This window comes from Pelophylax lessonae (assembly GCF_965119305.1).
Source record: "Pelophylax lessonae genome assembly, chromosome: 4".
Classification (NCBI taxonomy): Eukaryota; Metazoa; Chordata; class Amphibia; order Anura; family Ranidae; genus Pelophylax; species Pelophylax lessonae.
The window spans coordinates 660,490,811-660,507,758 of record NC_138771.1 but is presented as its reverse complement, the minus strand read 5'-3'; the positions used below and the strand labels follow the sequence as shown (position 1 = coordinate 660,507,758).

General features: G+C 42.0%; 1 protein-coding gene across 1 annotated transcript in view; it reads right to left on the bottom strand.

Moving 5' to 3' along the window:
- Positions 1-202: 202 nt before the first annotated feature.
- The window catches only part of LOC309553069 (uncharacterized protein), a gene marked incomplete at its 3' end in the record, with an annotated part of 32,592 nt that continues 15,846 nt past the window's right edge, over positions 203-16,948 (bottom strand). The window contains exons 4-5 of the mRNA XM_082253968.1: positions 9,368-9,403; positions 203-276 (exon numbers count right to left, since the gene is read on the bottom strand). Of these exons, the coding sequence (XP_082110094.1) occupies positions 203-276; positions 9,368-9,403 (110 nt within the window). The remainder of the gene's footprint in view (positions 277-9,367; positions 9,404-16,948) is intronic.

Genomic DNA, 16,948 nt, shown 5'->3' with positions numbered 1-16,948 from the left:
AGAATCTCCTTCCACTACCCTCCTACTACACAGAATTATGTATGTAGAATCTCCTTCCACTACACTCCTTCTCCACAGAATTATGTATGCAGGATCTCCTTCTACTACCTCCTTCCACTAGTTCTTCCTCCACAGAATTATGTATGCATTTTCCATTAGACTTTACTTTTTTGCATTCATGAGAACTAATTGCAAATCCAAATTAATAACAATCTGGGAGCATAAAATACTTACTGTTAGCCTTCAGTTGTGTAATTTCAGCTTCAATATGTTTATCTGAGAATAGAAAATAATTCAAATAAGTGAATATTCCTTGATGTTTGATTACTCACAAGAGAAAATATTTCCATGCTTGCAAGGCCCAGCTGTGGTATATAGAAAGATAAAGTATTGATTGGCTGTATGTTTAATGTAAATGGAAATTGGCCAGAAATGGATTGGCCAGAGTTGCAATGACGTCACTCCAGCGGATGCATGCAGGAGCCTCTGTTTATGGCACATGCACTGATGACATCATTGGCTGCATGCACTCTGAATATCTTCTAAACTGTGCAAGTTTAGGAGACATTCACAGCACCTACAGGTAAGCCTTATTATAGGCTTACCTGTAGGTACAAGTAAAAAAAAAGAGAGTTTACTTTGTCTTCAAATGTGCAGGTGTGGAAATCCATCAATGCCCAAAAAAAGTGCCCTACTACCCATTACCCACTATTCTCCCAAACTACTAAATTATATATATATATACATGGGGTCTCATCCCATTGCCTCCTTCACAAAGAGCTATGTCTTTGAGGTCTGCTTCCACTACCTTCTCCTCTACAGAATTATGTATGCAGGATCTCCTTCCACTACCTCCTCCTCCACAGAATTATGTATGCAGGATCTCCTTCCACTACCTCCTCCTCCACAGAATTATGTATGCAGGATCTCCTTCCACTACCGCCTCCTCCACAGAATTATCTTTCTGGCATTGCTGTATTTTTGTGTATTCAGGCGAACAAATTACAGAACTGAACAGATAACAATTTGGGGGCTTCAGTCATTTACTATAACCTTTCAGTTATGCCATTTCCTCTTCAATTTTTTTTTTATCGAACAATAAAAAAGAAAATATTCACATGTACTTTTTCCCTGATGAGTACTTGAGAAAATGTTTACAATCCTGAAGGTATAGTGAGCAGATTGGACAAAAGAGATTGAATATTGATGATCTTTATTGAAGACTTTGTACCCTCCCCCTCCACAGAATTATGTCGCCTGTATTTCTTACTAAACTTCAATTCTAAGCAATCAGGAAATCTAAGTACACAATTTGATTGATTTAAAGAAAGGGAAAATAAATACTTACCATTACTCTTCAGTTGCAACATTGTGTCTTCAATATTTTTTTCTGAGAGGAAAAAACAATTCACAGCAATTAATTTTATTGATGTTTGATGACTCATAATCAAATGCTAGCAAATCTAAAGATATGGTCAGCTAATTGGACAAAAGTATTTTGAATATTGGTCATGCTTACTGCAGACATTGTACCCTCACAGAATTATGTATGCAGGATATCCTTCCACTACCTCCTTCTCCAAAGAATTGTGTATTCAAGATCTCCTTACACTACCCTCTCCTTCAAAGCATTATGTATGCAGGGTCTTCTTCACCTACCTCCTTCTCCACAGAATTGTGTATGCAGGATCTGCTTCCACTACCTCCTCTTCCTCAGAATTATGTATGTAAGATCTCCTTCCACTACTGCTTTCTGTACAGAATTATGTATGCAGGGTTTCCTTCCACTACCCTCCTCCCCCACAGAAATATGTATGCAGGATCTCCTTCCACTACCTCCTCCTCCACAGAATTATGCATGCAGGATCTCTTTCCACTTCCTTCTCCTCCACAGAATTGTGTATGCAGGGTCTCTGTCAGCTATCTCCTCCTCAACAGAATTATGTATGCAGGCTCTCCTTCCACTACCTCCTCCTCTACAGGAAAATGTATGCAGGGCCCCTTTCCACTACCTCCTTGTCCTCTACAGAATTATGTATGCAGGATCTTCTTCCACTACCTCCTTGTCCTCTACAGAATTATGTATGCAGGGTCTCCTTCCACTACCTCCTCCTCCACAGAATTATGTATGCAGGATCTCCTTCCACTACCTCCTCTTCCTCAGAATTATGTATGCAGGATCTCCTTCAACTACCCTCCTTCTCTACAGAACTATGTGTGCAGGATCTCTTTCCAGTGCCTTTCTCCACAGAATTATGTATACAGGGTTTCATTCCACTAATCTCCTCCCCCACAGAATTATGTATGCAGAATCTCCTTCCACTACCCCCTCCTCCACAGAATTAAGTATGCAGCATCTTCTTCCACTACATCCTCCTTTATAGAATTATGTCTAGAAAAAAAAAACAGGGGGCATATGTCATTTACTATAACCTTTTTTTAACTAACAATGAAAAAGAAAATATTCATATGTACTTTTTCCCTGATGAGGATTCACTTGAGCAAATGTTTACAATCCTGAAGGTATAGTGAGCACATTGGACAAAAGAGATTGGATATTGATGATTTTTACTGAAGACTTTGTACCCTCCACAGAATTATGTCGCCTGTATTTCCTACTAAACTTCACTTCTATGTAATCAGGAAATCTTATTACACAATTTGATTGATTTAAAGACAGAGGAAAAAAATACTTACCATTACTCTTCAGTTGCAATATTGTGTCTTCAATATTTTTTTCTGAGAAGAAAAAACAATTCAAAACAATTAATTTTATTGATGTTTGATGACTCATAATCAAATACTTAGAAATCTAAAGATATAGTCGGCTAATTGGACAAAAGTATTTTGAATATTGGTCATATTTACTGCAGACATTGTACCCTCACAGCATTATATATGCAGTATTTCCTTCCACTACCCTCCTTCTCCACAGAATTATGTATTCAAGATCTCCTTCCACTACCCTCTCCTACAAAAGCATTATGTATGCAGGGTCTTCTTCCACTACCTCCTCTTCCTCAGAATTATGTATGCAGGATCTCCTTCCACTACCATCTTGTACAGAATTATGTATGTAGGATCTCTTTTGAATACTGCTTTCTGTACAGAATTATGCATGCAGGATTTCCTTCCACTATCTCCTCCTCTACAGAATTATGTATGCAGGGTCTCCTTCCACTACTTCCTCCTCCACAGAATTATGTATGCAGGATCTCCTTCCACTATCTCCTTCTCCACAGAATTATGTATGTAGGATCTCTTTCGAATACTGCTTTCTGTACAGAATTATGTATGTAGGATCTCCTTCCACTAGCCTACTCCTCTACAGAATTATGTATGCAGGGTCTCCTTCCACTACCTCCTTCTCCACAGAATTATGCATGCAGGATTTCCTTCCACTATCTCCTCCTCTACAGAATTATGTATGCAGGGTCTCCTTCCACTACCTCCTTCTCCACAGAATTATGCATGCAGGATTTCCTTCCACTACTTCCTCCTCCACAGAATTATGTATGCAGGATCTCCTTCCACTATCTCCTTCTCCACAGAATTATGTATGTAGGATCTCTTTCGAATACTGCTTTCTGTACAGAATTATGTATGCAGGGTCTCCTTCCACTACCTCCTCCTCCACAGAGTTATGTATGCAGGATCTCCATCCACTACCTCCTCCTCCACAGAATTATGTATGTAGGATCTCCTTCCACTAGCCTACTCCTCTACAGAATTATGTATGCAGGGTCTCCTTCCACTACCTCCTTCTCCACAGAATTAAGTATGCAGGATCTCCTTCCACTACCTCCTCCTCCACAGAATTGTGTATGCATGGTCTCCTTCCATTGCCTCCTCCTCCACAGAATTATGTATGCAGGGTCTCCTTCCGCTATCTCCTCCTCTACAGAATGTTGTATGCAGGGTCTCCTTCCTACTACCCTCCTCCTCAACAGAATTATATATGCAGGCTCTCCTTCCACTACCTCATCCTCTACAGGATAATGTATGCAGGGCCCCTTTCCACTACCCCCTTGTCCTCTACAGAATTAGATATGCAGTGTCTCCTTCCACTACCCTCCTCCTCTACAGAACTATGTATGCAGGATATCTTTCCAGTACCTCTTTCTCCACAGAATTATGTATGCAGGGTTTCCTTTCACTACCCTCTTCCCCCACAGAATTATGTATGCAGAATCTCCTTCCACTTCCCCCTCCTCCACAGAATTAAGTATGCAGCATCTTCTTCCACTACATCCTCCTTCATAGAATTATGTCTCTGGCATTGCTGTATTTTTGTGTATTCAGGAGAACAAATTACAGAACTGAATAGATAAAAAAAACAGGGGGCATCAGTCATTTACTATAACCTTTCATTTGTGACATTTCCTTTTCAATTTTTTTTTATCTAACAATGAAAAAGAAAATATTCATATGTACTTTTTCCCTGATGAGGATTCACTTTAGCAAATGTTTAAAATCCTGAAGGTATAGTGAGCACATTGGACAAAAGAGATTGGATATTGATGATTTTTACTGAAGACTTTGTACCCTCCACAGAATTATGTCTCCTGTATTTCTTACAAAACTTCACTTCTATGTAATCAGGAAATCTAATTACACAATTTAATTGATTTAAAGACAGAGGAAATAAATACTTACCATTACTCTTCAGTTGCAACATTGTGCCTTCAATATTTTTTTCTGAGAAGAAAAAACAATTCACAACAATTAATTTTATTTATTTTTAATGACTCATAATCAAATGCTTAGAAATCTAAAGATATAGTCAGCAAATTGGAAAAAAAAATATTTTGAATATTGGTCATGTTTACTGCAGTCATTGTACCCTCCTCCTCCACAGAATTATGTATGCAGGATCTCCTTCCACTGTATTTTCCTCCACAGAATTTTGTATGCAGGATCTCCTTCCCCCTACCCTCCTTCTCCAGTGCTATGTATGCAGGGATCCTTCCACTACCTCCTTCTCTATAGAATGTTGTATGCTGGGTCTCCTTGTACTACCCTCCTCCTCAATACAATTGTGTATGCAGGATCTCTTTCCACTACCTCCTCCTCCACAGAATTATGTATGCAGGATCTCCTTCGACTACCTCCTTCTCCTCTACAGAATTATATATGTAGGATCAACTTCCACTACCCTCCTTCTCCAAAGAATTGTGTATTCAAGATCTCCTTACACTACCCTCTCCTTCAAAGCATTATGTATGCAGGGTCTTCTTCACCTACCTCCTTCTCCACAGAATTGTGTATGCAGGATCTGCTTCCACTACCTCCTCTTCCTCAGAATTATGTATGTAAGATCTCCTTCCACTACTGCTTTCTGTACAGAATTATGTATGCAGGGTTTCCTTCCACTACCCTCCTCCCCTACAGAAATATGTATGCAGGATCTCCTTCCACTACCTCCTCCTCCACAGAATTAAGTATGCAAGATCTCCTTCCACTATCTCCTCCTCCACAGAATTATGTATGTAGGATCTCCTTCCACTAGCCTAGTCCTCTACAGAATTACGTATGCAGGGTCTCCTCCCACTACCTCCTCCTCCACAGAATTAAGTATGCAGGATCTCCTTTCACTATCTCCTCCTCCACAGATTTATGTATGTATGGTCTGCTTCCATTACCTCCTGCTCCACAGAATTGTGTATGCATGGTCTCCTTCCATTACCTCCTTCTTCACAGAACTATGTATGCAGGGTCTCCTTCCACTATATCCTCCTCTACAGAATGTTGTATGCATGGTCTCCTTCTACTACCCTAATCCTCAACAGAATTATGTATGCAGGGTCTCCTTCCACTACCTTGTCCTCTATAGAATGTTGTATGCAGGGTCTCCTTCCTATTACCCTCCTCCTCAACAGAATTATGTATGCAGGATCTACCCTCCTTCTCCACAGAATTTTGTATTTAAGATCTCCTTCCACTACCCCTTCCTCCAAAGAATTATGTATGCAGAGTCTCCTTCCACTACCTCCTTCTCCACAGAATTGTGTATGCAGGATTTCCTTCCACTTCCTCCTCTTTCTCAGAATTATGTATGCAGGATCTCCTTCCACTACCCTCCTCCTCTACAGAATTATGTATGCAGGATCTCTTTCCAGTACCTCTTTCTCTACAGAATTATGTATACAGGGTGTCCTTCCACTACCCTCCTCTCCCACAGAATTATGTATACAGGGTGTCCTTCCACTACCCTCCTCTCTCACAGAATTATGTATGCAGGATCTCCTTCCACTACGCCCTCCTCCACAGAATAAGGTATGCAGGATCTTCTTCCGCTACCTCCTCCTTTATAGAATTATGTCTCTGTCATTGCTGTACTTTTGTGTGTTCAGGAGAACAAATTACAGAACTGAATAGATAACAAAACTGGGGGCATCAGTCATTTACTATAACCTTTCATTTGTGACATTTCCTTTTAAAATTTTTATCTAACAATGAAAAAGAAAATATTCATATGTACTTTTTCCCTGATGAGGATTCACTTGAGCAAATGTTTTCAATCCTGAAGGTATTGTGAACAGATTGGACAAAAGAGATTGGATATTGATGATTTTTACTGAAGACTTTGTACCCTCCACAGAATTATGTCTCCTGTATTTCCTACTAAACTTCACTTCTATGTAATCAGGAAATCTACAGTAATTACACAATTTATTGATTTAAAGACAGAGGAAATAGATACTTACCATTACTCTTCAGTTCTGAAAAGAAAAAAACAAATCACAACAATTATTTTTAATTTAATTTAAATGCTTAGAAACCTAAAGATTTAGACATCTAATTGGACAAAAGTGTCTTGAATATTGGTCATCATGTTTACTGCAGACATTGCACCCTCCTTCTCCACAGAATTATGTATGCAGGATCTACTTCCACTACTCTCCTCCACAGAATTATGTATGCAGGATCTCCTTCCACTACCTCCTTCTCAACAGAATTATGTATTCAAGATCTGATTCCGCTACCCCCTCCTCCAAAGAATTTTGTATGCAGGGCCTCCTTCCACTACCTCCTCCTCCACAGAATTATGTATGCAGGATCTTCTTCCACTACCTCCTCCTCCACAGACAAGTATGCAGGATCTCCTTCTACTATCTCCTCCTCCACAGAATGATGTATGCAGGGTCTCCTTCCACTAAATCCTCCCCTACAGAATGTTAAATGCAGGGTTTCCTTCTACTACCCTACTCCTCAACAGAATTATGCATGCAGGATCTCCTTCCACTATCTTTTCCTTCAGAGAATTATGTATGCAGGATCTTCTTCCACTACCTCCTCCTTCAGAGAATTATGTATGCAGGATCTTCTTCCACTACCTCCTCCTCCACAGACTTAAGTATGCAGGATCTCCTTCCACTACCTCCTCCTCCACAGAATTATGTATGCAGGGTCCCCTTGCACTACCCTCCTTCTACAAAGAATTATGTATGTAGGATCTCCTTCCACTACCCCCTCCTCCACAGAATTATGTATGCAGGGTCTCCTTCTACTACCTCCTCCCCCACTAAATTATGTATGCAGAACCTCCTTCCACTATTGTTGTCCTCCACATAATTTTCTATGCGTGATCTCCTTCCACTGCCCTCCTTCTCCACAGAATTATGTATTCAAGATCTGCTTCTGCTACCCCCTCCTCCAAAGAATTCTATATGCAGGGCCTCCTTCCACTACCTCCTTCTCCACAGAAATGTGTATGCAGAATTTCCTTCCACTATCTCCTCTTCCTCAGAATTATGTATGCAGGATCTCCTTCCACTACCCTCCTCCTCTACAGAAGTATGTATGCAGGATCTCTTTCCAATACCTCTTTCTCCACATAATTATGTATGCAGGGTTTCCTTCCACTACCCTCCTCCCTCCCAGATTTATGTATGCAGGATTTTCTTTCCACTACCTCCTCCTCCACAGAATTATGTATGGAGGGTCTCCTTCCACTACCTCCTCCTCCACAGACTTAAGTATGCAGGATCCCCTTTCACTATCTCCTCCTTCACATAATTATGTATGGAGGGTTACCTTCCACTACCTCCTCCTGCACAGAATTAAGTATGCAGGATCTCCTTCCACTACCTCCTCCTGCACAGAATTAAGTATGCAGGATCTCCTTCCAGTATCTCCTCCTCCACAGAATTATGTATGTATGTATGTATGTATGATCTCCTTCCATTACATCCTTCTCCACATAATTATGTATACAGGGTCTCCTTCCACTATCTCCTCCTCTACAGAATGTTGAATGCAGGGTTTCCTTCTATTACCCTACTCCTCAACAGAATTATGTATGCAGGATCTCCTTCCAGTACGTCCTTCTCCACAGAATTATGTATTCAAGATCTCCTTCCACTACCCCTCCTCCTCCAAAGAATTATCTGTGCAGGGTCTCCTTTCACTACCTCCTTCTCCACAGAATTGTGTATGCAGAATTCCCTTCCACTACCTGCTCTTCCTCAGAACTATATACGTAGGATCTCCTTCCACTACCCTCCTCCTCTACAGAAATATGTATGCAGGATCTCTTTCCAGTACCTCTTTCTCAACAGAATTATGTATGTAGAGCTTCCTTCCACTACCCTCCTCCCCCACAGAATTATGTTTGCAGGATCTCCTTCCACTACCTCCTCCTCCACAGAATTATGTATGCAGGGTCTCCTTCCACTACCTCCTCCTCTACAGAATGTTGAATTCAGGGTTACCTTCTACTACCCTAGTCTTCAACAGAATTATGTATACAGGATCTCCTTCCACTACCTCCTCCTCCACAGAATTATGTATGCAGGGTCCCCTTCCACTACCCTCCTTCTCCACAGACTTATGTATGTAGGATCTCCTTCCACTACCCCCTCCTCCACGGAATTATGCATGCAGGATCTCCTTCCACTACCTCCTTCTCCATTAAAATTATGTATGCAGGATCTTCTTCCACTACTTCCTCCAACATAGAAATATGTATGCAAGGTCTCCTTCCACTACCCCCTCCTCCACAGAATTATGTATGCAGGTTCTTCTTCAACTCCCTCCTCCCCCACTGAATTATGTATGCTGAAACTCCTTCCACTATTGTCGTCCTCCACAGAATTATGTATGTAGTATCTCCTTCTACTACCTCCTTCACATAATTATGAATGCAGGATCTCCTTTCACTACCTTCCTCTTCGTCCACAGAATTATGCATGCAGAATCTCCTTCCACTACCTCCTACTCCACAGAATTGTGTATGCAGGATCTTCTTCTACTACCTCCTCCTCCACAGAATTATGTCTGCTGCACTTTCCACTAAAATGTAATTGCCTTTTAAAGAGATGGCTCATTTGCAGACTCAATGGTAGTCTATTCCTTATGCACTTACCATTCATCTGAGACATTTCTTCTCTGATACTTTTATCTGAGGAGGAAACAGAAAACTATCAGTTTTTTCTTTACAAATGAGAGCGCTCCTGATAAAATGCATTTTAAAAAAAAATACCTAAAATGATACAGTAGAATACGCATTGCACTGAAATGGTCTAGGTGTTTTTCATCTTTAAATAAAATACAAATCTAAAAAAAAAAAAAAAAGCAAAAGAAATGGAAAGCTTACAATGCCTGCCATGAAACCAAAGCATACATTTTTTTTAAATGAATGCCTGACTGCAAAATTTGTTTATTCTTAAAGTCTTTATCAACATGAAACAATTACACTGAAAATAAAATTAACCCCACAATTACCACCTTCTCATATAAAAGGGAAACCTTTCAGCAAAAAAAAAAAAAAAAAAAGCAAATAACAAAGTTAGATGTAGATGTAAAATGTAGATGAGAGAAACAGATTCAGATCCCACAGAGTGATGAGGGAATCAACACTTGGAGCTTCATTGGAGACTCCCTGTACAAATGTCATAATGAAGGATGGAGGGATAATGGTTTCTGAATCTGGATTGATAGGGAGGAAACTCATCATTGGATAGTGTTGAAAGCAGCAATTTGGTCCAGACCCAACCATTTTCCCACCCCCCCATCACTATTTTTTTTATTTCTATTTACATGTTGTCTAAACTTTTAATTTTTTACATTTTATTAATTTAAAGAAAATAATAAATCTTAAAGAGTAAATAAAGCTTCCTCTGTAACTTGTACCTATAGGTAAGCCTAAGATAAGGCTTACCCATAGGTACTGTAAATATCTCTTAAACATTTACCATGTACCATTGTACCATTTAGGAGATATTTAATTTGGATGTAGCCAGTGGCATCACTGGTGCATGCACTCTGAAGGAAAGGCCACCTGTGCCATTCCTTCAGGGCCCTGTGCTGTGAATGGCGGTTCCCGCGCTCATGCGCGGGAGTGACGTCATCACGGCTTCGGCCAATCATATGGCCGGGGGATGCGAACCCGGAAGGAAGGACAGGTTTAGATGGATGCCGTGTCAGCAGTGAGTGGGCGGCACTGCGGGGGCTTTGTTTTAAGGTAAGTATTTCATAATGAGCTGGTATACGATGCATACTAGCTCATTATGTCTTTGTCTTTCCGGTTTTTATTTTTTATTTTTTTTTCATTTTTTTTGATTTGATGATGTGGAGAGCATAATGTCAACTCCCCGCCTCTCCACCTTGTCCAGTCAGAGAACACTTTGCATTTATTGACAAAACGTTCTCTGAATGGCACCCACTCATGGCACGCACTCATCGTGGTGACACATGGATGTGTTCATTTAACTACATGAAAGGAGAAGGAAGAGTGAGCACCCTGTAAAACACAGATGTCGGTGGCAGGGAGGATTATCACAATATATTTACATAAAATTTGCATAGTCGTGGACTTTATGTTTTTTAAAAGAAGCATCTGATTATATCACAAGTATTAATAATTCACATTACCTCTAGAATAGCCACAACTGAGGTTCCAACAGTTGTTATCATTTATTTATTTCTATATTTCTCTGATTGTTTTTTATGATTTTATTTAGCGCAGCACTAAGGTTTGTTTTAGGTGGGTGTATTATTGTGTTTGTTATTTTTATAGAGAAAAAAGAGAGACCTTACAATCACTTTAACACTTTTTTTGATGAATGAGTAGGAGTACAATGTACCCTTACTATTTCATATTGGGGGGCCGGGATCTGGAGGCTTCCAAATTCTGATAAGCCCCCTGCCCGCAGACCCCAGTGTTGTTGGGAAGAGGCCCTTGTCCCTATCAACATCAAATAGATGGCCTCCTAGCAAAGTATGGTGGCGCTGATATGGATTGAGGGGGGGGGGGGAGGGGGGCCTTACACCGTTTTGTTTTTAACATTTTTGTGTTGCCGGCAATGGTATTGTATTGCTTGCTATTTAAATGTCACTTTGTTTTCTTTGGAAATGTCAGTTTTGCTGCAGCAGTTTCTATACATGGTACAAATACTTAACAGGCAGACTAAGGGGACCCCCCTAGGCACTATAAAGGAATTTTTCATTTTTATTGTTTCACTTTAGGCATCATAAAATCACTGTTCCTTTAACCACTTCTGGACTGGAAGGATTTGCCCCCTTAACCACTTGCCGACCGCCGCACGACTATTTACTGCGGCAGTCTGGCTCTCATGGGCAAACCAACGTAGGGCTACGTCGCTCACCCAGGAGCCTCTAGGGGGCGAGCGTGCGCCCCCGCTCTTTCACTGACATCCCAGCGTGAGTGACCGGCGGCTCCGATTTCCGCTGGCCACCTGCGATCTCCCGCTGGAGAGGGAGAAAGGCAGGCGGCTAATGTGTATAAAAAAAAATTGAAAAATATTGTTATTTTTTTCAAAATTGTCGCTCTTTTTTTGTTTATAGCCCAAAAAGTAAAAATCGCACAGGTGATCAAATACCACCAAAAGAAAGCCCTGTTTGTAGGAAAAAAAGGACATCAATTTAATTTAGGTACAGCGTTGCACGACCGCGCAATTGTCCATTAAAGTCACGCAGTGCCGAATCGCAAAATAGGCCCTGGTCTTTGAGCAGAAAAATCCTCCGGGTCTTAAGTGGTTAATGACCAGGCCATATTTTGCGATTCGGCACTGCATTATTTTAACGGACAATTGCGCAGTCGTGCGACGCTGTACCCAAATGAAATTGATGTCCTTTTTTCCTCACAAACAGAGCTTTCTTTTGTGGTATTTGATCACCTCTGTGTTTTTCTTTTTTTGCGCTATAAACAAAAAAAAAACAATTCTGAAAAAAAAAAAACAATATTTTTCACATTCTGCTATATAACATTCTCAAAAAAAAAAAAATTAAAAATTAACATTTTAGGCCAATTTGTTTTTCTGCTTTTGGTAACAAAAATCACAAGACAGACAGATCGGACCCCTAACAGATCGGACCCCTAACTGACATTTTTGACACTTTTGGGGGGACCAGTGACATTACTACAGTAATCAGTGCTAAAAATATGCACTGTCACTGTACTAATGACACTGGCAGGGAAGGGGTTAACATTGTGGGTGATTAAGGGGTTAAATGTGAGCCTAGGGGAGTGATTCTAACTGTGGGGGGCGTGGCTTGTGAAATGATCATGGAGACATGTTATCCTATATAGAAGGATCACAGGAGCTCTGTGATCATTCCAGGGAGAAGAACGGTCAGCTGTGTTTACAACATCAGACCGTCCTTCTCTCTCAGTGGGGAGCGATTGCGGGTGTCAGGCAACAGGTTAAAAGCCGTCTGACCCATGCATTCGCTTCCCCACTGTTGAGTGGGGGCAGGAGCGCATGCTCGCCCCCTAGCTGCAGGCGCGCGACCGGCATAGGTCTACGTCCGTTCGCGCAGGAGAGCCACCCTGCCGCAGTAAAAAGGCGGCGGGCGGTCGGCAACAGGTTAAAAATGATTGTTTTAAAATTTTTGTTTGCATTGATACATGTCTTCCAGGGGAGTACCCAGGTCCCAATACACTTTTTATGGCCGTTAAGTTGCATATAAGCCTTTAAAATTTTATTTTTTATGTTTGGGTCCCGTAGACTTCAATAGGATTCACCGTTCAGGGCCAAACTTTTCCCAGTTCGGGAATTCTGGTGTGAACCAAACAGGTGTTTTTTTTGGCCCATCTCTATTAATAAGCCGACTTCCCGACCTGTTCTTTAACAACCAGCTATTCACTGTGCTCTGTGCCCTTCAGCCAACCAGGGCCCTAGAATGCACTGTGCAGCATGCAGTGCATTGTGGGGCACACAGTGGGCGAATATCCTGCCGAGCGCCCTGAAAATGTGGGTGTTCAGGGAACACCTCAACGGGCACTGTTTAGGGCCGAACCAATGCTCGGCCTGAACAGTTAGCCCATCCTATCTGCTGCATATGTCATGGCACAAAGGCATGGCACAGAGGGCCTGCAGCATACTTGGGGGTAACTGAGAAGCTGACTTTTAATATCCTGGGGTGGGGGTGTGTGGTGTTTTTGATGCAATGTGTTTTTAAACTTTTGTAGCACCCTCCTAGTGAAAGAGTATAGTTTTTGGCTCTGTCTGCCTATCAGAGGAGCAGCAGGAAAATCTTTATTGCTTTCTGCCTACCAAAGAGCAGGGTCTGGGAGGTAGGTCTGCTCAGTGTGCTCAGTGTGTGATTCATTGGGTCTAGATAGTGTTTTAAACTGGTCCAATGGGGAGGCATGTTGGACTGTGGGAGGAAACCTGACCAATGGGTACACAGGCTTTAATACAGTCCCTGTGATTGGTAGAGACTGGCTGTTTCGATGCATTATGGGATACTGTATAAAAGCCAGGAGCACATGTGCTGCGGGGTCTTTGGCAGGTGAGCAGAGTCCTGGAGGGAGGATGGCGGCTGCCTCCTCCTCTGTAGCAGTGCCACATGGTCACAGGCAGTTGGCCTGGGGACCAGAGGAGAGGAACTGAACCCAGAGGTCCAGGAGAACTGACTGGAGGGGTAGAGACACTGGAAACCCTTGAAAAACAGTATTGTGTGTGCAGTAGGGCTGCATCTTCAGACAGGAGTCCTCATCCATTGTGAATAGTTAAATCTGGAGTATCCCACTCTTCCCTTTTCCCATCCATATTTAAAATAAAACACCGAAAACAACTACATACCCCTGGACTGATCATTGACTGAGCCAAGAAGTAAAGTGTTAATCTGTGAATGCCAGTGTTGCTAAAATTACCCAGGGGGACCCGAGAGTGTGTTATCCAGCAGTCCTCAAGGGGGCAGTGCTACACTTCTTTTTTTTAATTGACAATTTTTATTAAATTTATTCCTGTAATATAGCAGAAAAAGATAGGTACCAACAAACAAAGGACATCTTACAGGGTTCAAAACAGGCCAATACACAGTAATATCAGTAGTCCAAAAGGATTAGAAATATCATAGCAGCAAGACAACTTCAAGAACAGTATTACTTTTTTGACCAACAAGATGAGCAATCTAGCATTCAGAAATATTATCAGTCAAGGCCAATCCCAGGAGGAACCAGCCAAAGCTTAGCAGGGCCTACTAAGAGGACCTAAAATGTTACACAAAGTCCTTAACGAACTTCCAAAAATAACAGTCAGAACAAGGAATAGAAGTAAAAAAGAAAAGGGAAAACAAAAGAAAGAAAAAAATACAGAATAAGAAAGGTTCCTGAGTCCAATATTCCTGGGAGGACGAGAGCATACCAACACCTCAGATAGTGAAAAATATTAGAATTTCACGAGGAGTCTCCCCGCAAATGCCAAGGCTCCATACTGCATTATGCAGCTCAACCATAGACTCCTTAATCTCCACATTCTTTATCCTACTGTACAGCTAAATGAAGGTCGGCAGTGTTTGCCTCTTCCATTGGAGGGCTATAAGGCATCTAGCAGCTGTGAGAATATGGCACAATCATTTTAGGTAGCTTGGTCAATCTATTAGGGAGTAACCCCAAGAGAAAGTCCTTGGGGCAAAAAGGGAAGTCCATATTAAACAGTTTTTGGAGGAGGTCCTGTACTGACCTCCAATTAGGTTGTAAAGGTGGGCATTGGCAGTAAATATGAAGCAAAGTGCCACGATCTCTATGACAGTGCCAGCACCGGTCTGAAACCGAAACATACAATGGAGATGGGTCAGAGTCATATACCAAAGTAGAGCACTTTATATGTGTTCTTCTTTGTAAAGGGTGCAAATGGAGCTTTTACTGAAGCTGCTTGGGACCAAACTATTTGCCACTGAGATATAGACAACTCCTCCCCAATAGCCTCTTCCCAATTAGGCATATAATGGTATTTGCCTAAAGTTTCCATTGGGTGCGCATTCTGTAATTTATAGATGTCTGAAACTAAACCCTTTTTTAATGGGCCAGCAAGGACTAATCGTTCAAATGGGGATACATTGGAGAACTGGAGATTAGGAGCAAAAGATAAGGCATAATGGCGAATCTGGAGAAAACAACATCCTGCGAGGAAGGTTGTGTTTGTCGTGTAGCTCCTCAGATGATTACAATATTCATGAAACAGTGTTAACTAAGTGTCTGAAACTAAACAAGTTCCTTGACAACCATGGTGAAGTCATTTGGGAGGGGAAACTATCTGGCATCTTAGAGTTGTAAAGGAAAAAAATAGAAAAATTGCAAACGCAACGCGTCTGTCTCCTAAGAGGTTACCCACCTTATGCCTTCTCTTCGGCTTTGACAGCTCTTATATATGCAAGGGGCATGGCTATCCAGCTGCGTCTCCCGGTGGTACCGCCCCCTTCTGGCATTACGTGACATCATGTGACATCAGAAGGGGCGATGCCACCAGGTGGCGTAGCCGGGTTGCCCTGCCCCTCGCCTATATAAGAGTTGTCAAAGCTGAAGAGCAGGCATACGGAGGGTAGCCTCCTAGGAGTTTTTTAATTTTCCGGCGTCATGATTGACGATGGATTTACATCGAGGGACACTATTTTTTTTTTTTTTTTTTAATTAAGGACTTGCCAAAATCTGTTTGCTGTGGTTTTTAAATCTTTATACTTTTTTGGTGAATTGGTTCCCGTTACCCATTCACATGGGGGGGCGGGATCTGGAGGCCCCCTTGTTAAAAGGGGCTTCCAGATTCCTATTAGCCCCCCTCCCACAGACCCCAGCAACCACAGTGCAGGGTTGTTGGGAAGAGGCCCTTGTTCCCATCAACATGGAGACAAGCCCCCCAAAGCACCCACCCCATGTTGAGGGCAAGCAGCCTGATATGGTTTAGGAGAGGGGGGGGGGCGCTCGCTTCCCCCCTCCCTTTCCTGGCCTGCCAGGCTGCATGCCTGGATAAGGGTCTGGTGTGGATTTTGGATGGGGACCCCTTGCTGTTTTTTTTTCTATTTTGGCATGGAGTTCCCCTTAAAATTTTTACCAGACCCAAAGGACCTGGTATAGATTTTGATGGGGGGACCCCACACCATTTTTTTAAAATTCTGTCATAGGGTTCCCCTTAACCACTTAAATACAGGGCACTTTCAGCCCCTTCCTGCCTAGACCAATTTTCAGCTTTCAGTACTCATTGGTGTCTATGGAAAATCTTGGTCAGCTTGGCATGGCACTGCTCACGAACCATAAGTGACAGGGACACCAAACTTGGGGAGCACCGACAGGGGACCCATGACTACAACACATCCATACATTTTAAAATTTTACATTGACTGCACTAAATTGACTGAACACAATATCCACTAACTACCTGCCTAATCTCCATTGTCACACACTATATACGGCCCCTGTGTAAGTAGCAGCCTTATATACAGGGCCGCTGTGGCCCTTCAAGTTTGTGTACCCATATTCCCCTACACATCTGATTCTGAGGTTCTTACTGAAGATCCAGTGGGAGGGGGTTCTGGTAAATGCCATCACTACATTCTGGCCCAGAAGACCATGGTTTTCACTGCTGTATGAAATGATGACCTGTTCCACAGTTCCTTTGCTGCACAGAAGGAACCCCCTGTGCTTGAAAGACGTCTTTCACCTAAATGTGAGTAGACTAAGATTATTGGTCTGGAGATTGAAGGC